At 42.2% G+C, this 22,966-nt stretch overlaps 1 protein-coding gene across 3 annotated transcripts in view; it reads right to left on the bottom strand.

The window, feature by feature from the left end:
- Positions 1-22,440, bottom strand: part of THSD7A (thrombospondin type 1 domain containing 7A) — a 215,426-nt gene extending 192,986 nt beyond the window's left edge. For all 3 annotated transcript variants that reach the window (XM_081882805.1, XM_081882806.1, XM_081882807.1), the window contains exons 1-2: positions 22,262-22,440; positions 17,744-18,303 (exon numbers count right to left, since the gene is read on the bottom strand). In XM_081882805.1, the coding sequence (XP_081738931.1) occupies positions 17,744-17,903 (160 nt within the window). In that variant the 5' untranslated portion in view covers positions 17,904-18,303; positions 22,262-22,440. The remainder of the gene's footprint in view (positions 1-17,743; positions 18,304-22,261) is intronic.
- Between the last annotated feature and the right edge of the window lie 526 nt (positions 22,441-22,966).

Here is a 22,966-nt window from a genome sequence, read left to right as displayed (position 1 = left end):
TCAAGAGCTTCACAATAAATTGCTGCAAATATAGGGCACAAACATATGCTCCTAATAATTATTTACCTCCTCCAATTATCTACCATATGCAAATTCCAGCAATCATATTTCCTCTAAGCTTTGCATTTAATTATCACAGCACTGTTTTCGAAACGCATGTCCTCAAGCAGAAATGCTGAAGCAAACAGGTATATATGTAATAAATAAAAATAATACTTTAATGGGTTTCATATGCAGTAACTGAAAAATAGGCCTGCTGGGACATAGTGAGTCAGTTAATACGTGTTTAATTACTCATACTGTAAATTTTCTCTACTATTATGTATACGGGGCCCATCCTACAGTATATGGAATTACGTCATACCTGTTTCTTGCTTCGCATTCATGATTGAAGTTTAGAGGCGCTCATTCATCCTAGTACAAAGGTACTGGAAAAAGGATCTCAGGTAAGTCTGACATTTCTGTTACAAGCATTGGGGAGGGAAGCATAGAAATTGCCTGTGGTACAGAAGAAGATCAAATGTTGATTTGTCAAGTGCATAACGTTGGAAGTTCATTCATTCCGGTTACGGTTCAGCTGCTTTAATCAGTTCAGCAAAGTCAGCTCAGTTGTTCCTTTGCACTGCCTAGCTTGAAGCCTGGATTGTGGTGTCATTGCACTGATGGGTGTCAGGTTATATACATTCACTGAAAAAAATATTTTTTTGGCCAGTGGATGGTGTCAGCAGCCGCTAACTGCTGTATCAATTTGGCATTGTAGCTGGCAAGGCTGCACTCACTGGCTCGCCTCTTACCGTAGCTCAGGGAACACCAAATGATGCATTCTTTGTTCCTGGACCAAATAGCCTGAGTGCGTAAGCAAATCTCCTTTATTTCTGATGTGGCAATCTATGCCAGAAGAGGAAAAGCTGGCTTGATGAGAGAGGAAGCCACATAAAGTGGCTTTTTGTTGCTTCTCACTGGCTCTGTGTTTATAGCATAATGCGGTGAAGTCCAACCAGCCACTTAATACTACTACTACTATTTAACAATAATAAATGAGAGCCAGTATCACCCAGTGGTTAGAGTGTTGGATACAGGAGAAAAATGGTTTAAATCCCTACTCAGCTAACAAGCTCACTAGGTAGACTTTGGGCCAGTCACATACTCTCAGGATTGTTGCATGAATAAAATGGGGAAGGGGGAGAACTGTGTATGCCAAGTTGAGCTCCTTGAGAAAAACAAGTGTGGAATAAATGTAATAATAAATATACATAAACAAATTTATAGACCACTTCGGAGTATAAAGTCATTGAAGTGGTGTTACAGGATAGAAACTCAGAAACACAAAAAACAAGAAGACTTTGGCAATTCCAACCCATCATTGTACCAAATGTGTTTTGACTATACTGTATGTGATTTTGGCTTTAAGTGTGATCCCCAGAATGTAACCCCTGTATAAATTGCTGTCTTACTGGTGCAGCAGAGAACAGCTCCATGGATTCACACCACCACACAAGCCACTATGTATAGAGCTACAGAGGAGAAGTCTAGGATTTTCCATCAGAAATGACCTTAAAGTGAGAGAGAGAGACAATCTCCTGCTGCTAACATGACACAATGAATGCACCTTCAAAAAGGGGGTATACGCAACCAAATATGGAATTGAGGATTTATTTCCAGGATCTAAAAATCATCAATCAAGGTCCATCCCACATTGACAGGCACAAATTTCAATTAAACTTATTCACATTAACATGTTACAATTCAGTCTTTTGTTATACAACCGGGATAATGTTTAGACTTACTCTAAAAAAAACTCTGAAACCTCCTAGCATTGTTAACATGGAAAGGCAACTGTTGAAGAATAACAATACGACTAGGCATGCAAACTAGCCTGCACATCTGTGTGTTTATTATTATTTATAATATATATATAACCTCTTCCTTCAAAGAACAGCTCAGATTTAGCCCTATAGAAGCAATCAGGAATAATTCCTCCTCTTATGCTCTAGCAATGACCTACAAGCCATAATGCTACGGCTACAATAGCACATCAATAGAAAAGGCGCATGCTGATGATCATTACATATGCCATGCTCATCATCATCAAATATACTCCAAAAAAGCTTGTGACCTTACAATTTAAAGCTTTAAGATGGAAAATGCACCCTGAGGGACTTTACATCCTACTGTATTTCATCATGATCTGAAGGACGCTCAAGAACTGGCATATTCTTGCATGGTGCAGAAATGCACAGATCTGAATATCTTCATAGCCTATATATGGTCATGTCTGACCTTATTCATCCCCTGCCAGTGTTGCTTTTATTCAGATGGTGAAAACTTAACCCACGTTCCAAATCTGTTGAGTTACGGAACAGCTTTTGTCACTTTTTTTACTTTTTAATTCTTGAAACTAACACTTCAAAACTGTGATTGAGAGATGCTGTAGACCAGATATGAGGAAACCTGCGGTCCTTGCAGATGGTGTCTGACTGCAATTCCCATCATTCCCTAACCATTGTTCATGATGGCTGATGGAAGTTGGGAGCCAAGCAACAGCTAGAGGGCCATAGCTTCCCCATTCCTGGTATAGACATTACATTCACTACAGGGAATAAATTCTGTACGATAAATTTGCCACCTGTCAACCCCCTCAGCTGCGGCATCTAAGAGAACTTTATTGTATGTACCAGGTCCTTCATATGCATAATTGCAGTGCACTACAAGACAGCCCCATCTCAAACAGTAAATATACCTGCATATGAATGGGAAATTCAGACACAGGGGTGTCAATCTCTGTAGAAAATGTGAAGCAAAAGCAGCTTTAAGAGAGGAGAATTTAACTTCCACCATGCCCAAAAGTGATGGAATCAAGAGAACTGTCACATAGACACTTCTGCCAAGAGCACTAGGTGCTAATCGGACTAAGCTATATTAAAAGCAGACCTAATGAAATAAATATATCTAAGTTACTCATTACCAAGTCCATTGATTTCAATAGGTCTACTGTCACTCTCCCTAAACAGTGGTAGAATTGACCTGTTTCTGTTCCAGCAACAGCTACTCTTCAATCAAACAAATTTGAGTGGCATAGAATTCTCATCCCTCACCAGACCACTTTCTCCATCCATTGAGTGATCAAGAATTTCTACCCAGCCAGCCAATCAGAAGTGAACATTTTCAAATCCTCTAATACAGTACAGTATAAAAAGAACCCAACTTCCAGGTTACCGTATTTTTCGCCCTATAGGACTTACTTTTTCCCCTCCAAAAATGAAGGGGAAATGTGGGTGCGTCCTATGGGGTGAATACAGGCTTTCGCTGAAGCCTGGAGAGCGCCAGGAAGCTCTGCGCAACCCTCCGGAGCCCGGCGCCAAGCCACGCCAGGCTCCAGAGGGTCGCGCAGAGCTGCCTGCGCTCCCAGAGTCTGCGCAGCTCTGCGTGATGTGCCGGGCTCCAGAGGGTCATGCAGAGCTGCCTGCATTAGGAAGCCTCAGTGCGCCTGGGCTTCACACAGCTGTCCGCAAGCCTGGGGAGACCGGCACGGCTCCCTAGGCTTGCGGATAGCAGGCTCTTCTGGGGGCTGGGGTCGGGGGAAGCTCGGGCTTCCCTCGCGCCAGCCCCGTGCCTGGGGGGGGGGGAATAATTTTTTTTCTTTATTCCCCCCCCCCAAAAAAAAACAACTAGGTGCGTCCTATAGGGCAGTGCGTCCTATGGGGCGAAAAATACAGTACTTAGAATGTAAAACTAAACCCTTCAAATAACCTTGCATATACCAGAAACTCTGATACATTATACATAAAACAAGTCCTGTCTCAGTAAACACATTTTAAACGCAGCCATAAACTCCATGAATCTCTCTAAACGCTTTTTAAAGCTGTCCGAGTTAGTGATCATCACTTCATATTGTGTCAGTAAATTCCAAAGTTTAACTACGCACTAAAGAATTGTTCATTTTATCTGTCCATATTCGTCCAATATTCAGTTTCATTAAGTGACCCCAAGTCCTAGTAATATCACAAAGGGAGAGGAACATCTACCTATTTCTCCACGTGTATAGTTTTATACATATCTCTATCATAACTGCCCTTACTGACCTTTGGCTAAACTAAAAAGTACCGAATGTTGTAACCTTTACAGATAGGGAAGTTGCTTATGGCTGCCCTTTCTTGAATCATCTCCAAACCTAAAACATCATTTTTTTAGGTGCAGATTAGGTGTGTACAGTAATCCAAGTGCACCATAAATAATGTGAAACAACATTATGATATTAGCATTTTATTTTCAATACCTTCCCTAACGATACCCAACACAGAATTTGCCTTTTCACAGCTGCCACACACTGGGGCAATGTTTTCACTGAGCTATCTATCATGACCCAAATGTCTCTTTCCAGGTCACTGACCACCAGTTCAGCCACCATTAGTGTATATGTGAACTTAGGATTTTTGTCCCAAGGTGCATCTCTTACACTGAACTGCCTTAGCCTTTTTAATTGCCCATTTACCCAGTTTGGAGAGATCCTTCAGAACTCCTTGCAATCATGTTTTGGTCTTAAGCACCTTGAAAAACTTTATGTCATAAGCAAACGTGGTCACCTCACTGCTCATTCCTATTTCCAGGTAGTTAATTAGCAAGTTAAAAAGTACTGGTTCCAATACAAATATTTGTGTGACCACACTTCTTACAACCTACCATTGTGAGGACTGTCCATTTATTCCTACTCTCTGCAGCTGCTTCTCTACCCAGTTATTGATCCATAAAAGAACCTGTCCACCAGTGGCGTAGCATGGGGGTGCAGGGGGGGTCGGCCGCACCGGGCGCAACATCTGGGGGTTAGGGTTAGGGGGCGCAAATCCACGGGTTAGGGGGCGCAAATCCACGGGTTAGGGGGTGCAAATTACTTGCCTTGCCCCGGGTGCTGACAACACACGCTACGCCACTGCTGTCCACTTTTCCCAGGACTGCTAAGCCAAGTACACAATGACTACGGCATCATTCTGATCCACATGATTTATAAGCAATCTCAAAGAACTCCAAGAGTTTTGTTAGCCAATGTCCACATAAGCTATTCCAGCTATAAGCTGAACATTTCAGCTGAGGCTGTGCTAAGGCAGAATCCATGTGCAAATGGATTCTTAGCTATGGAAGGCAAAGCCCCATGCATAATTTTCAAAAATCGTTTGCTGGGTTGCACTCCCTCAGCTGTTTGAGTGAACCATCACTGTTAAACCTATCCACGCTTAATGGGGTATGTGGTGCATAATTTAGCTATGGCTATCTCCACAAATTTAAAAGGAGGGGGAAAGATTGGTAGTGAGGCTGTCTTCCTTCTCATTTGTTAAAAATAATAATACCATTTTTATTATACAGAAACACATATTTGTCATAGTTAAAATACAGCATTTGGAATGTGCATTCCGCTTGTAAGGTACATTATCTTGGTAATATTTCAGGAATGAATTAGCAAATTAAAAGGATAAAATCCAATTCATTATTGATTCAATCAATGAAGCAAGAAGCAGAGAGAAACATCACTTCCAGAAATAGCTGCTCTGGCTCCTTTTCTTACAGAGCAGATGAGTGTGAATGAAGACTTAACCATTCTAGTGTTATTATTATTACCAGCATCATTACACCATCAAGTAGACATGTCCCTGCCCTAGAAATTTTAAACTAAATACTAGGGAGGTAACAGAAGAAAGGGAGGAAGTGTGGGAACCAGCATGGGAGGAAATAACATCTGAATTCTTACTCAGCATCTCTTTAAAGGTATTTAGGTTTGTCAATGAGCCCTTGAGATCCCATGATCTCATAACTGTTCAAGGAGAATTCTTCCATCTCTATAGTTCAACCTTCACCAGTCTGGTGCCTTCCAGGTATTTCAAACTACAACTCCCATCAGCCCCAGCCAGCATATGCTGGTTAGAATTGATGGGAGCTGTAGTCCAAAACTACACCAAGTTGACAAAGGCTGCCGCAGCTAAGCTTAAAGGTAAAGGTAAAGGTACCCCTGCCCGTATGGGCCAGTCTTGCCAGACTCTAGGGTTGTGCGCTCATCTCACTCTATAGGCCGGGAGCCAGCGTTGTCCGCAGACACTTCCGGGTCACGTGGCCAGCGTGACAAGCTGCATCTGGTGAGCCAGCGCAGCACACGGAACGCCGTTTACCTTCCCGCTGGTAAGCGGTCCCTATTTATCTACTTGCACCCAGAGGTGCTTTCGAACTGCTAGGTTGGCAGGCGCTGGGACCGAACGACGGGAGCGCACCCCACCACGGGGATTCGAACCACCGACCATACGATTGGCAAGTCCTAGGTGCTGAGGTTTTACCCACAGCGCCACCCGTGTCCCTCAGCTAAGCTTATAAGTGTCCAATTTGTAGCCATCAGTTCTTAAACCCACAGCCTAAATTACTCCACTATGATATATCTGTAGAATGTTAGCACATATGTATTTGGGGCTATGAGCAGACAAGGAGACTTCACACACTGTATTATTGGCTGTATTTATAACCTGTGAACACAACAGAATTAACCAGAAGGAGCTATTTATATTCATTTCTAATCGTTTCGTCCAGCATCCAAGACTAGTTCTCTGTCTCCCCCATTCCCAAGTACCCAATTGCCCTCTCAAAGTATGCCTGGATGTCATTGCTCTTGGAGCTTTCCTTCCATAATTATACCAGCAGCTCACAAGCAGCCGTCAGACCCATTACTGACAGCTCATCCCAGTTTACAGTGTCAGCTGACTAACAAAAACTAATGAAGCAAAAGGTGAGGAGGAGAAAGGGGAAGGGGAAGAAGGAGGCAGGATTCTGCTCCTGGCAGGGAGCGCCTCTGGCTTACTCAGCTGCGCATGAATGCAGGAGTGCATTGTTATGAAATGACAGCTGTGAGCAAGAGAAAACATCGACACATCCAGACAATTTTCTATTCTGCACTGAAATTGGTGATAACTATGTAGTGCATCTTCCTTCCTTGGAAGCCAACGATTTTCACATTTAGAGCACTCAACAGCGTACAAGAAAAACAAACAGATGGGGGTGTTTCTGGTCTGTATGCTCTACAGAATCGTTTTATCTTTACATACTTCACACTTAGACAGTGCATGTTTTTGTCTATCCCACTTAACCTTAAATAGGGTGCTAGGCATATCACAAAGGTACTAAGAGTATAAGAAACTGATTAACTACAAAATGCAAGTCTTCCATGAGCTTGTCGTGCCTAGCCAAAAGAGGAGGTTATTATCTCTGTACTCCAAACACTAGCAAGTTCTCTTCCTGCCAGACCAGAGTGCCACAACAAACAGTTCAGGAATTTCAGGCAATATTTAAGGCAGGCATTTGACTCAACATCTGTCTTTAGTTACAGGTGAGCAACCCATAATTGACTTTAATGGAATCAAAATAACCGGCTCACGTCTACCACTGCTGCCAATGAGGACAACAGAACACTGGATGATCAGAAACAAGCTCTGGGTTTATACACTCCCTCCCTTACCCTGGCTTCACTTTCAGTTTTGTGCTAACCACTGTTTATCCAGATTGGCAAACTATGTTTTGCCTTTGCCCTCCAAACCAGAACTGGAAACGCATTTCAAAACTTTAACTTCCAGTTCTGGTTTGTGATAAGTCTGTGATAAACAGGAAACTGACAATAAAGCTACAAGAGGACTTAGTAGGCAAGAAAGAGTGTTGGGGATGGCTGACACTATGCAATTTTAGACTGTGTCATTTACGGTACATGCTTCTCCCGTAATCCTGTCCCATGTCCACATTCAGCTGCATTTTTTAAAAAAACCCCCACACAAAATCCTCTCAAAATACATATTTAAACACATACGTTAATACAGGTTAATATGCTCCCAAAATACATATTTAAACACCTTTTTTATACATTTCAGCTGTCAGGCGAGGCATTTCAACATTTGGACAACTGTGAAATCTGGTGGATGGCACATTACTTCCCATCTGCGCATTACTGTGAAAAGTTCAAATCAGTGATTTCACTGAGGAATTTCCAAAGGGATCAAGTCCCTCAAGAGACCACAGCTCATTTCCAGTTCTCCAAAACATGGTTTGGAGCATATTATGCAAGCCACTGATACAAGGATCTACCACTACATTGGTTGAAGTTGTTCAGAAGATCCATTTCCATCTAGTCTATTTCTTAAACACTTTACGGGTAATGATCATTTTTTTATATATATAAAAAGCTCCCAAGTAATAAATTCAATTCAATGCCAGTGGATTAAAAGGGCAGGTTTAGGTTTCATAAAGCAGTATTTTAAATGATGATGTTCCCTCATGGGACTCCCCCTATAGCAGAGAAAGGCATTTCATCCACTTATTGTGGACTGCAGCTAGGTAATGGATAAATACATTTCTGGTCTGTATCTCTTTTGTATCTCTTAATTCTGACATTAATCTGTGACTTTTTAAATAACATTTTTTACAAATATGCATGCAAATTAATTTTCAAATATGTGTTTTTAATGTGATTTTTCTCCAAGTGCACATTTCTAAATGCATTTTATACTGAAACAGGCTTTTCAAAAGCATTTTGTTGGGAGTTCTCTGCATCCAGGAGAGCTGAATCAGGCCAGCACGTATCACAATTTACAACATACACAATTCTCAAGCATCAGTCCCTACATTTTACTAGGTCCACTAGTAAGGGATTACCCGGGTGTTGGAGAAAGGTACTCCCTCAGAAGCTGCCATTTCACCAACTGATTACCTCTCAAGTCTGATGCTGCAGCTTCAGAAGTAACATGCATACCCTTCTTACCAAATATTCCTTGATTGCCTGTGGTAACCTGGCAACAGAGATGTTGCCACTTTCCCTAAGAATAAACTGTGTTTAGCCAGAGTTCATCTGCAACATAACCACACCAAATAGCAAAAGCTTTATGAAAGGTCATCTGCATGGAAATTCAACTCAATCTACAGACACAGGGAACAAATGTAACAAAAGCTACAAGGAGCAACAAGGAGGGGATACTTTACAATCACCTCCAGATTATCAAACTAACTTAACCAGTGGTGGCCAAACTTGGCCCTCCATCTGTTTTGGGACTACAGGTCCCACCATCCCTGACCACTGGTCCTGTTAGCTAGGGATGATGAGAGTTGTAGTCCAAAAACAGCTGAAGGGCCAAGTTTGAACTAAACCAAAAGTGGGGAACCTGTGGTTCTCAATCCGATGTTTGGCTCCAACTCCCATCAGTCCCAGCCAGAATGGTTAGAGGTGATCACAGTTGTAGTCCAACAACATCTGGCCACATGTTCCCCATGTATTGACAGATGAATTTTTAAAATCTATTTATTTATTTTGATCTAACTTTCATACTATTATCAGTTGAAAGCTAATACACAAGCTACCTAAACCAAAGCAGTACAGTCGTACCTTGGTTGTTGAACAGAATCTGTTCTGGAAGTCCATTCAACTTCAGAAAACGTTCAATAATCAAGGCGCGGCTTTTGATTGGCTGCAGGAATCTGTAGAAAGTTCTTGCATGCAATCGGAAGCCACAGAAGCTGTGTCGGACATTCGGCTTCCAAAGAACGTTTGCAAACAGGAACACTCACTTCCAGGTTTACGGCATTTGGGAGCCAAAACGTTCAAGTTAGGGATCCAAGGTAGGACTGTACTGGTTTTTCTTTGTGGAAAGTAAGAAGATGGAAACTTCTGGATTAGAGATATAGTCTGACTTGGGTTTGAGTTTCCTACAACAACATCATCATCATCACCCCATGTTACAAATCCTCAAAGACCAGCACATCCACTGCTATTCCGGCAGATGTAAAGAAGTAGTAGAGCTGTGTGTCATCAGCAAATTGCTGAGAATGTACAAGACTCCGGATGACCAGTCAGTGGTTTCCTGTAGATGCTAAATAGCATGGGGGGTGAGGTAAGAACCCTGAGAAATGCCACATTTGAAGACTCCACAAGGCTGTGTAGCACACCCCAAGCATCACCCTCTGGAAATGTTCATCCAGTTAGGACTGGAACCACCTCAAAGTAGTGCTGCCCACCCCCGACTCAGACAGCCACTTCAGAAGGATACCACAGTTGATGGCATTGAAAGCTGCTGCGACGTCAAGGAGAGTTAACAGAGACATGTTTTCCCTGTCTCTTTCTTGACAGAGGGGATGCTCTCACAAGATCTCCTGCAAAATCTTGCAGGGCTAGCCCCAGGCTTCCAGAGCCAGTGTGCCAAGAGTGCCTTGCCCAATAAGCAAGGCAGAGAGCTTTAAAGCTCTTATTGTGTTGGGAAAACCTTGCATGCATTTAATTTGCACAATTTAAACTGGCCATCCTTCAACCATGCCAGATTGAAATCACACAAGTAAAATATACGTAAGAGGCAATTGGTACTGTGCTACTTAATGCAATTGTACTAATACTAGCTGCCAACAATAAGTGGCCAGTAAGATGATGCTTGGGTTTTTAAAATGTTAGGTTTGCCATGTACAGAAAAACAATGTTTTCTGCATAAAATGCTACAGCCACCCCTGCAGTAAAAGGCAGTAGCTATTTGGCAACAGGGACTATTCTGCAATACAGCATCTTGTTCTGTTTATAAATGGCAGCTTTAGATTTTGTAAACTAATCACATAGATACTGGCCAGTTTCCCAGTGTCAACAATAATTTCCATTCCAGAAATGCTAAGCCATTTTGAAACTTTAGTTTTCAATGTTATTTTATTTTCATGAGTGCATCCAGCTCTTCAGGCACCCCTGATTTCCCCATATGGCTAACACCTAATTCTGCTATTTGGCTGCTAAGGCCCAACACCATTTAGCTGCTGTGCTATGGAAATATCACTGCAATAATACCATTCTTGGGGGATAATGAAGGGGCAACTATTTTGATTTGTCATTTCACTGTAACAATGACATCCAGGGACATGCCTAGAGGAAGAACGAAATTGCATCCATTAAAAACATTTCTTGAGCATCATGAAAGGATAATATATACCCCCAGTGCAAGAAAAGGCAAGCAGCATAGTCAATAAAGCTGCCATTTAGTTCAATTTAACACTTGGTGAAAAGGGGTGGGGGAATCACCACGTGTTCAACAAGGCTATCTATCTCTCCAGACACACCACCATTGATGTTCGTTTCTAATAAGAGTGCAAATGACCAACAGCAACCAAACTGGGAACTCCAAAAATGAACTGGAAGAATAAACAAAAAGCAATGAGGTAGACAGATAAAGATAGTCAATAGTCCTACATGTTCTAGACGCCTGAGTCACATGACCTTCTCTGCCTTTCCTATAGAGTTTGCATCCAGACATCCTCTCCCCATGTCCATGCACATACAGCTGTTTGTTTATCGCTTCCCTGGGATACAATCCTACACGTTTGTATGTGAACATTGCAACCACCATCCCAACCCATCAGCAACTTCCTTTCTGCCAGCATCCTAAGCAGCTGAGAATGACCCACATGGTTTTGTTACTCTCACACACCCCACAGTGACACAGCATGATGGAGTTGTTCCTACACCACTGCGCGCATGCAGAGGACCTTAACAAGCTGCAATGTCAGGTATTTGTCCAAAGATGTAACACAGAGGGCAACATAATATGGCCCACCAGCACAACAGTTTCTGCTGCCATGTGCCCTGTAGATAGGTCTTGGCAAGGTCGGTCAGAGGTGGAGGTGGAATGGGACAAAGGTGCAACATTGGATCTTGGGCAGGGTTTCTGCAGTCTGGGAGGTTCTAACCTAGGCACTGGGGAGAAGACAAGTGGGTTGTCAGGAGAGATGGCAAATGGCCCAGCTGCCAAAGTAGAGCAGCCTGACTTGACTCCAGTGGTACCCCGTCAGTGAAAAGTCCCACATTCCCCAGGGAGGCGCCTAAGACTAGACTGGACAGTGAGCCAGCCACACTGACTCCAGCTCCATCATCAAGGACACTGCAGTGACAGCACAAACAACAACCTACACATAGGAATGGCCACTTGCTTCCTTGCTCCCATGGCTCAGGAAGAAAACTGCAAATGACTGTGTCAACGGAGAGATCAGGGGGCATGTCAAGTGCTGGGACAAGACCTTAGCTTATGCCTAACCATGCATCCTAGGGCTCTGCTGTGACTTCTTAACTGTGTAACCTGATTTGTGCTTGAGCACTGTACTGAATTCTGGAATAAAGCCATTAATAAAAATCTAGCTGAGAGTCCACCTACCAAGTCTGCAAGTGGCAGTCATGGCATCTGCTTTCAGGAAACTCACAACCGAACCCTGTCCCCCCCCCCCTAAAAAAAAAAACATGTTCCCAGTGCCGCACACACAATTCAGTTGTTCTTTGTTCTGGCTGCCCTCTGTTCCTGCAGCCAAACCCTCTCCTTCACTTATTTACACCCAAAGCCCCCAGCTTGCCTGACATCCTCCCTAGCTTCCTCTCTTTGTTGCTTAGGGAACAGCTGATACAAATGCTAGTTCTGTAATTACCAACAATCCCAAGGGACTTGTTTCTACAAATTTTATTGCAATTCAATTTTGGAATTCAGACTCCTGGCATCTGGTTCCTTGCTTATTGCACCCAGAATCATACATATAGTCCAGAACACCCCTCAGAGCTTGAAGAAATTATGTGAGTTTATGTCTGCAATCTTTTAACGTTTGTTCTCAAGATCTCCCTAATTGTATTCGGTCACTGGCTCCAAACAGATTTTTCAGGTAAATCCAATACTGGGTGAATCGATGCCGATAGCCTACTTCTAGGATTACGGATGACCTCAGAACACCATTTAACCCGACCTGAAGATTCCATTTGCAAGTGGAGAAGGAAATACCCAACTCTGCTATATCTTTGCAATATCTGAAGGATCTAAACATGCATATCCTGCCAACCTCCCACATAGAAGGGGCAAAATATAAAAGGCTCTGAAATTATGAGAACATAAGAAGAGCCTGCTGGATCCGGCCAATGGCCCACCTAATCCAGCATCCTGCTCAAGCAGATGCCTGTGGGAAACCCGCAAACAGAGCCCAAACACAAGAGCCCTCTCAGTCTCCTGCAGTTTCCAGCAAGTGATATTCAGAAGCATCACTGCCTCCAACCATCATGGCTAATAGCCAATGATAGCATTATCCTCCATGAATTTGTCTAGGCCTCTTTTAAAGCCATTTAAGTGGGTGACCATCATTGCCTCCCACGGGAGCGACTGCCATAGTTTATACACTGAATTTGTTTTCTATGTCCCGAATCTTCCAATAATCACTGTTGTTAGATGCCCATGAGTTCTAGTGCTATGAAAGAGGGAGAGAAAAACTTTTATCCGCTTTCTCCATGCCATGCTTAATTCTATAAACTTCTATCATGTCCTCCTTGACTTGCCTTTTCTTTAAACTATAAGATTGTATGCACTGCAAGCTTTCCTCACTCCCCAAATCTCAATGGGCTCAACCTCAAATAACTTAATTTGGTCTCATTGTGGTTTAACCCAAATTAAACTTCTTTATGTTTGGGTGCATTGTGAGTTAAAGCCACCTGAATAGAGACCTCCCCACCTTGGGCCTCCCCGCTATTCACTTTTCCCAGGATGCCCCGTATAGCAGCACAGAAGGTCTAGTGGAGTCCCAGTTTCCTCTCAGAGCCCCCCACTTCAAAACTGGAGAGGAAACAAAAGGCAGTGACAACCACCTTGAAAGCTAGCACTGGACCAACTCTGTGAGGAACCTGAGCTTCAAAGATGGGCTTGTGGTTTACTCAAAAGCAGGCTTAGGATGTCTGAACTAAGGAAGCTTAGTTCCACCTGGCTAGCCACCGTATATTAGATCAGCAGTCTGTCCCAAAGGATGCTAGTGAGCCATCAACTTCATGTTTTTACAGCACTGAACCAGGCCCTTTCTCCACCACTGACTCCAAAAAGTAACAGTTTGAAAGTCTCTTATCCCACAAGGTGAGCTATCAGTTCCTCAACAACTTAACCAGCTTTCACTGGCTATTAATTCATGAAATGCACATTTGGATTTGGATACAAATCAAAGCAAAAACTTCCATGCCTATTTCAGCATTTCTTTTTGGCCACACAAACCATTCCCTTGCTGGTAGATTAAATCAGCGAAACTCCCAGTGTGTAGAAGGTTTCTTCTACATTCTTTTGAGCTGCTGAGTCATGGCCTTTGTTTAGGGCACTCAAAATGTTTTTTCCCTCCTCCAGTGCACCCCTTCTCAATACTACAAAGATTAACATTTTTATTAGAAAGTAAAAGTGGCCCAGACACATAGAGCAGTGACTCTTGACATGTAAAAGTATGAGTAAATTTGCTATGGCTGCATAACAACATGTATTTAATGCTTCTTTACTGCTCTTTATAACAAAGCATTCTATATTATATACTTGCTTGCATAAACTGTAATTTTATATATTTTCCACGTTGGTATAATGACTTTTTAAAAACCCCCAAATATTAATGTAGACATTCATGGCAGTTGAATTATTGCTCTAGCAACTTTTGGGTATAGAAGGGAACAATATATCCCATGGGGGTATTAATACAGAATACCAATATATTGGGGGGGGGGAGTCAACCAAGGCATCTGACCTTTGCCCAACACCAGAAGATGTCCTTCACCCAATGAGGAACATGAATAGCCATCTTACATCTCCCAGAATATACAACATTATCAAGCATACAGAGTATTTTTATTATTATTGTTACATTTATTCAAAAATGAAAGTGTACATCCAATCAACAAATCATTCTTTATAAGAACATAAAATTAAAATAAAATTAAAATTTCACCATTGTGACTTCCCTCGACCTTAAGTCGACATCTTTTAGTAAGAATACAGAGTGTTTTAACTCCTTTCCTATGTCCTTCGCTGATACTTTTTGCAGAGGATTGTATTTTGGGAAAAAATTGTACAATGTTTTGGAAGTCTGCTAGCAATGTCAGCCATATACTGTGGAGGGTGTGTGATGCACAAGGACCGACCAACCTCAGAAATCTCCATGATAATTTTCTCATGTGCAGCAGTTCTACAATAACTCCCTTTAGTTTTTGTTTTTTTGCTTCTGGCAGGAACACTCTGTGCCAACTGTCCATTAATATTACATATAAAGATGCATCTATCATCTATAAATGCATTGTGATTTTTGTGAAGATATGCGCTTCCTAGAGCCACAGAGTTGGAAGGCACCCTAAGCCTCTTCTAATCCAACCTCCTCCTGCCCACAGCCATCCCTGCGTGGGCTCAAACCACCAAACTTCCGGTTAGCAGCCAGACGCACTGACACATTTCACCACCTGAGCTGCCCTACACTTCTTCTCTGTATAATTATGTTTATCTCTGATCAGATGGCATGCCATTGGGATGCTGATCTGTGATCAAAGTAAATCAGGAGAAGAGGGGTCCAGAACATATTTCGCACAAGGGCCCACAACCAAGTATGGCCATCCCTGCCTGGTCGCACTGATATATTTTATAGAAGTGTGCTTGGCTGACTGGCTAAAGGATGGTTGCTGAGTTCTGAAGCACACGTGGCTCTCAAATGTTGAAAAGCACCTGCACCACAAAGGATAGTTTCTCAGCAAGGATTATCGCCTGGAGGTCATGCAACTGGAGGAGTCACGGAACACCTCTGGAAATTGCATAAAAGCATTATATGTCCTTGTTACAAAATTAGCTGAAAGGGGCAAATGAGTAAAGTGTGAGCACACAGTTCAGCATGGGTTATGCCAGGGCAGAATTTATTTTCCTCCAGAAAACAAGCTCTAGATGTCAACTTCGGAGCTTCCTTTCCACCTGCCCCAACAGTTCAATGCAGAAGGTAATACAGACTGAGTTATTTAGAAACCAGAAAAAGTGTAAAAGAGAAGGTATATGGAGGACCACTATTTGGGGTGGGGGGTGGGGGTGGGGAGACAAGCGTATATGACATGTAAATCAAAAAGTGGCACAGAACAAACATAAATTATAGCCATGTTCTGAATGCTAATCCTTTTCTAGCCCAAAAATATTCCCTGCTGTGTAAATGAGGCAGCATTATAATATTGATACATATACAGAATACAAATTGCATTGGGCTGCCCTCTGCACCTACAAAGTCTCAGCACTGAGATTTAAAATATAATTATTGCCTTCATTCTATATATAGGCATAGATCTTTAGCATTAAGTACCAGCCATTAAATTAAAGGAGTTATGTAGTAAATTGTAGGGTGGATCAGTTATTTTCTATAGACTGCTGCATTTTATCGGCTGCATTTTCTATAGAATGCTTCTGAATTAGTTTTGGCAAAGAATCACTACTCTGTTAAAACACACACGTTTATTAAGCAAGTAACCACAGAGCTGCATGCCTAGGGCTATGGCTTAAAAAATAATAATATTACACTGACCCATAGCTTTAATTGGGTGACACACAGTCTCCTAAATTTCCCAACAGTTCAATTAAAGGAAATAGCACAGGGTTACTATTAGGTTTGTACCATTGTCATTGTCATTGATCTTTCAGAATCAGGGCAAAGAAGTGGAGGTGGAGGGCTTTCCTTCCCTTTCAAATGTCTCCTTCTAGTATTATGGGAAAAGCCTGCCTTCTAGTTGAATTGAATTCCCCTTTAATCTCATCCTTGAGCTGGTGGATAGATGCAGTCTTTAAAAATGCAGGATATCGGTGTAATTGTAAATTGATCTGTCTCTTTGGAAAACAGCCAAGAGTGTTCAACCAGCAAAGAGACCCAATCCCTGAAACTGTCCCTTACCCCCTCCCTAACTGCATAAGCCTATATACATGGTCTACTCTGAAGTAAGTCCCATTGAGTTCAATGGAGCTTACTCCCAGGTAAGGAGGAATAGGATTCCAACCACAATAAGACTTTTGGGTTGCTAAATCTTCTGAAATAACAATACCTGATGATGTATTCCTCACACTACTAGTAGTTCCTCACATTACTAGAGAGCTGACTGCGAGTCAGAAGGTGTTTTAAATTTTAAGATCTGCTTTCAGAAAGCTTGGGAGTGTCTTTGAAGCAAGAAGTAGGTTATAGGACTGTTTTAAGAAACACAGCAATGCCAGTAACCTACCACTAAAGGGCTAGAGATCAATAGAGCAGATTCACCTATAAAAACATTTATTTCTGTTGGAAAGTTGATAAAGAGACACAGTCATGACTGCAGAGTCTTTGAAATCAGACACATTATTCCTTAGTGCCACACTCAAGGAAATTCATCTGTCTATGGTGATGTTGAACCTATGTAGCCTATTTGCCATGGGCTCTTTGGTGATGAGATCTGGCAAGCCACGGGTTATTTCATCTAATCCATCATTAGCGTTCACGTGCCCTTTATGACATACAACAAACCTGGATTTAACAATCCTGCTCCTCCTGTGTGATGAATCTAAACGCATTTCACAATAGGGTAGACAGAAAGGCATGCAGGTTCTCTCACCTTTTCTTTGTGCATTTTTTTTTTTTAACATTCTTGGGGCACTATGGGGAACCGCCGTTACTATTATTGTCATCGTTTTTTTGCTCTCCCTTCCTAATCACTTAACGTACACTCTGTTAGCACAGGGCACAGAACGATTAGAAAACAACAGTGAGGTTAAATCACCATGGTACAGCCTGGACAGCCATCTGTCATTAAATGTGTGCAAACTGATACTCTCCAAATAAAACAATCCGGGGGGGGGAGTGGGGGGGGAGAACACATTCGACAAGAGCATCGATAACCACCGGTGCAACATTCAGCCAAAGGCAATGCAGCAATATATCCCTCTCCTCCACTTACCAGTCTTCCACAAATACACGGATGAAGTTTCAAATTCACTTTGCGCCTTAGCTCCCCGGATTCCAAACAGGAGAAGCACGAGAACTCCAATGCACTTGCTTGAAAGAGATGAAGCCCCTGGACCACCGATTGAAGCTGCGCTCTTCTCTCTCAGCCCCATGCCTTCCAGAAGCCTGCTTCAGTGTCAAAATCTGCCGCACAATGGGTAACCCTTGCGTGAGTAATTTCTTCCCCCCCTTTCAGAATGTCTTCACAGGGAGGGCAGAAGGGAAATGGCTTTCCAGCTATTCTGCATGCCAGTTGAAAAGGGGGGGGGGACTGTTTAACACCAAGGAACAATAGAGCTCTTGCTTGCTGCTGCTGCTGCTGCTGCTGTTTCGGCTGCTGCTGCTACGATGGCAGCGGCGGCTGCTGGTACTGTGGATGTTACTTCACTCTTCCCCATTCAGTGGGTAGTAGCAGTTTCCATCAGCTGAGAGAGAGACAGCTGTCCACAGGGGGCTCCAGCTGACTGAGCAGGTTATCTTGGTCTGGGAGGCGGCAGCAGTCATTTACACCAGCTGGAGGGAGAGGGGAGAGAGAAAGAGAGTGAAACAGTGGAGGGGAGGGGAGAGAAGATCAAGGGAGGGAGGGAGGGAGAAGGCAAGAGGGGGAAGGAACACAAATAGCAAATAACCGAATGCTGTAATCACATGCATGCAAGCAACTGCAAGATACTGTTGTTTCTTTTTGCACGTCTATTGGAAGAATATCTATATTCAAGACTATCCAATAAAAATATTATCATTAAACAAAAAACCATTCCGGAGCATGTTTGAGACAAGCAGGTAGCAACTGTTCAGCACCAATTATTTTCCTGCTCCTTTAAAGCAAGTTGCCAGCATGCAATTCCCACTTAGTAGAAGAGCTGACAGGATGGATGATGTTGTTGAAGAGAATCATGACTTTGAGAACAGCAAATGTGGTGAATTAAGCATACTTATCGACAATCAGGATGCTGATGCACAAACTGAATACACGGTAAAGACTGGTGGGGATACTTAGATATGCAACTGATTAAATTGTCCCTTAATATTCATGTAAGAAGGGTCATACAGCTGCAATATTATACTGTCCGGTGGTGTTTTTCTGTCTCAAGTTACATACCCATTCCACTTATATCTGGGTGCAAGGAAGGAATTAAAGGAATAAAGCATCTCATTAAAAATCAGAATGAATTTCATTAATCCTTTAAGTGTGCATCTAAGAAAAGCAGCCATTCTAAAATTTTCATTTATCAAAATGTTTTATAACAGTAATTTCTTTTTATGAAAAGTAATTCTCAGTTGCAATTACCTCAAAGTGTGTTTTTAAGCATGAATGTGTTAGTAGTAGGCTGTACCATGCGGGGGGGCGGGGCGGAATAGGACAAAAAGTGTCTTAACACTTTGCTTGCTGTAAAGTCATACTCAGAGTAGGCCTATGCACTTAAGTGATGACTAACATAAATGCATTGATTTCAGTAGGTCTACTCCTGTGTTTGACTTGATCGGGTACCGAGAGAGCATTGTTTTAAATTCACCCCAATGAGCTAGAACAAAAGACAATATTGTCTTATGTTCCTGCATACATCCAGAAATGCAAAGGCCTAGAAGTAGTGTTCTGAGAAGAGGTATTGTAAAGACTAAAACCAAAAAGCATTCTAGCAGCAGAGCAACCAGGGAGTTTTAAATGATGACGCTACTGCAGTTGAAAGAGAAAGCCTTAACCAAGCCTCTCTGGGGAACTCTGTCATTTGCCAGAATCCTTCCCATGCTCAGCCTCTTCCACAGGCACTGGGTTTGAAAAGCAGCCTTGATCAAATAATTCCCAGGTCCTCATCCATTTAAATATTCTGACATCAGAGCAAATTAGCAATGTTGAAGGTTGCAAATTTGTCTTTGTTTACTTTCCACTCTGTTTCGCCTCTAAGAGGGAATTAAAGGCTCAGGAAGCCCTGGCGCTGTGTGAGGCTGTGATTAAGAGAGATAAGCAAGTGTGGATTACCGTTCCTCAGCTGTTGAAAAAGCGGCAACAATCAGGAGATTATGGGTTGATAAGGGATACATAGAAAGCTGTGAGCCTAACAAAATTATAGCATCCATTTCTGACGGAGGGCTAGGGCTCACAGCACCAGGTAAGGTATATAGTCAAAAATGGGATGCACTTGGTAGTCTCACTTATATGTCTCGTGTTCATTTCACAGCCAAGAAGCTAAGCACCCACCATCATCAACAAAGCATTTATAATCCAGTAACTGGTTGCAAAACCTCTGTGGGTGCATTTATGTGTGCCTGAATATCAACATTTGTACCTGAATTAATAAAACCTGCAAAGTTTTAAAAGGGGTGTCTTTTCCTTTGAAAGCATTTTCTCTTAAGTAAAAACTGCCATTTGACTTCACAAATCAAATTCGGCTGCAGCCCAGTTTCTTTGATAAATACGTGAATACCTGAACTCATGAATACGTGAAGCTGAGGCAGCTATGAATTGTGCTTTTCTCTACTTTGAATCAGAGCTTTTGAATGTAAGAGGGAAAATGTATCTCAGCAGGGAACGCTGAAGTAGGAACAAGTTACTAGGGTTCACAAGGTTGCATGAGATGAGGGGTGACGAGGCAGAATTAAAATAAAATTTGGTTATTTGAAGCAATGCATGGATTGACACCTCTGTTAGTAACCTCTGTTATTAACATACTTTTCATGGCATTAATCCAAAGCATTTTCAGGCCATGGGCTCTGCATCTCCTAGTGGGTTCTGCATCTCTTACTTTAAAAAGTAGCCACTTGTACAACAAGCCAATTGCAAAAGCTGAGTCACCTTCAGAAAAACTTCCATATCAGGGTGGAGAATCTATGGCCTTTGAAATGTTACTGGACTCCCATCAGCCCCAGACAGGAAGCTCAATGATCAAAGAGGGTGGGAGTTGTAATCTAGCAACATCTGGGTAGGGCCACATGTTCCTGAATGTGTCTAATTGGCTGTTTAGATCACAGCCTATTTAGTCATTTCAGAGGTGGGGAAATCTGTCTGTATTATAAAAATTGAATACAGCTCTATCATTCAAACTTCCCCCAACCTGGTGCCTTGCAGATATTTTGGACTACAACTCTCATCAAACTCAGTAAATACGGTCAATTATCAGGGATGGTGGGAGCTATCATCCAAAAACATCTGGAGGGCACCAGGTTGGAGAAAGCTATTCTGTATTTTTCAAAAAATGATAAGGAGAAACCATGACAAGGATTATGGACAACAACAATAGCTAAGAGTTCTTTCCAGAGCACCTTATTTACCCATCCTCATCTTTGATTAATCTTTTTATATATATCTGGATTTGCACATGGAACACACGGCATACTTCCCAAACTTGAAAGATGACACCAACATAGCTGCTTGGCTAGCCAGACAGATCTGATGCAGGGGAAGAGGCTGGAAAAAAATCCCTTTACAAAGGCCACACAATGCCCATGACATTCACTGAAACAACAGAAGTAATTAGACACCCAACACTTAAATACAGCCGCTGGTTATGTAGCTGCTAATGTCACAAACCATTCTTCTCACCAAGTCAATTTTCATAACAGAGGTGCTATTGGTCAAAATGCATATCTAGAACAGAAGATGCATTCCTAATAAAGATCCTTCCTAATAAAGAAATGTAGCCCATAGGGACAACATAATAGCCCATAGCACAACAGAATCTGTCTACGTTAGTTCTGAGCTGAAATGGGAGGTGCAGATTGCATGAACGTTTTGTTTCTGTGAAATATACCTCCCTTCTCAGCCATTTTTCACACAGCTTTGCAAAAGGGAAGAATACCATTTCCAATGAGGCAGAGGCTGGACGAGCAGGGAATGCATCTTATTGCTGGGCACATTCCTACCTAGAGATACCAGGGACTGAATCTTGGACTTCATGCATGCAAAGGCAATGTTCTTCCATGGAGATATGGCCCTTCCCCAAAGGATGACCCACTCTCAGTAGCTGGAGTTCTTCTTCCTGTTGCAACTATAGAGGGATGTTGTCTCCACAGACGGCTCAAGTCTTATGCAGGCTGATAAGAACAAAGGAACTGACTGTGTTTTTAAAGGATCCAAGCATCCACTAGTTTTTGCAAGTTCAGGGAGACTGAAGTGCTATTGGGGACCTGCCTTCTGAGACTAATCCAACCACAAAAATTATTGTATCCATTCCTGAATCTAATGTGCTTTCAACAAATTTACATTTTAAAAATCCCAAATAAAACAAAGTTGCACACAAGTCAGGCTTTGACAACCATACCTTATGGAAGTTTACATGAGCTGAAGCTAGTCCAAACCTATAAACCTATGGTGCAGCATAACCTAACATTCTCATATATATTAGATGCCTTCATTTAAGGAACTGATCGTGTTGTTGAATGAATTGCCATGAAATTTGAACATGGCAGCATTCAAACTGGTAGCCACACAAACCCACTGCTCAAGATCAGAATGCAGGACTGCAAAAATGCTTACAATCATTCTTCAGTCATATAGGTACAAATCCATGTCTCATTGTTGCTTCCAGTTTGACTGACGAGCCAAATTCTTTCTTTAGAAACCATCCACAAAATGAAAAGATTACAGGCTAGGACAACTCCTATTTTTGAAAGTAAATCATGACCTGTTCTCTTTCATACTAGGAGTGACTATGAATGCAACCTTGTGCTGGCCTGCCCCAGCATCCCATTGTGACATCATACTGTGTTTTTAACCTCACTGTCCAATGAGCAGCAGCTCAACTCCATAATTTGCTTTGTTTCATAACAACAATTCCTTGTGGTTGAACAGCCAACTGCCTTTGAAGTAAGGTATATTTTAGACACATTCCAGATGTTGCCGGAAACCACGATTGCTGCCACCATTTTGGATGCTCCTACGGTATTCTGGCAATTTGTAAATCCTCATTCCAGGTGTTTTAAGATGCACTGCATGCCTAGGTATCATATGTCCTATGCTTAAAACAGCCAAGATTTAAGTATCCAGTTAACACACAACTTAAAGCTCCAAAGCAACAGTGCTGGTTACAGACAAACAAGAAGACAGTGTGGTGTAGTGGCTAGAGTATCAGACTACTACCAGGGTTCAAGCCCTGACTCAGTCATGAAGGTTATTGGGTGACCCTTGGGCTAGTCACCATTTCCTTGCCCTACCTTGCAGCGTAACTGTAAAGATAAAATG

This window comes from Podarcis melisellensis (genome assembly GCF_964234715.1).
Source record: "Podarcis melisellensis genome assembly, chromosome: 12".
NCBI lineage: Eukaryota > Metazoa > Chordata > Lepidosauria > Squamata > Lacertidae > Podarcis > Podarcis melisellensis.
The sequence above is the reverse complement of the archived record's forward strand: the minus strand, read 5'-3'. Positions and strand labels throughout refer to the sequence as shown.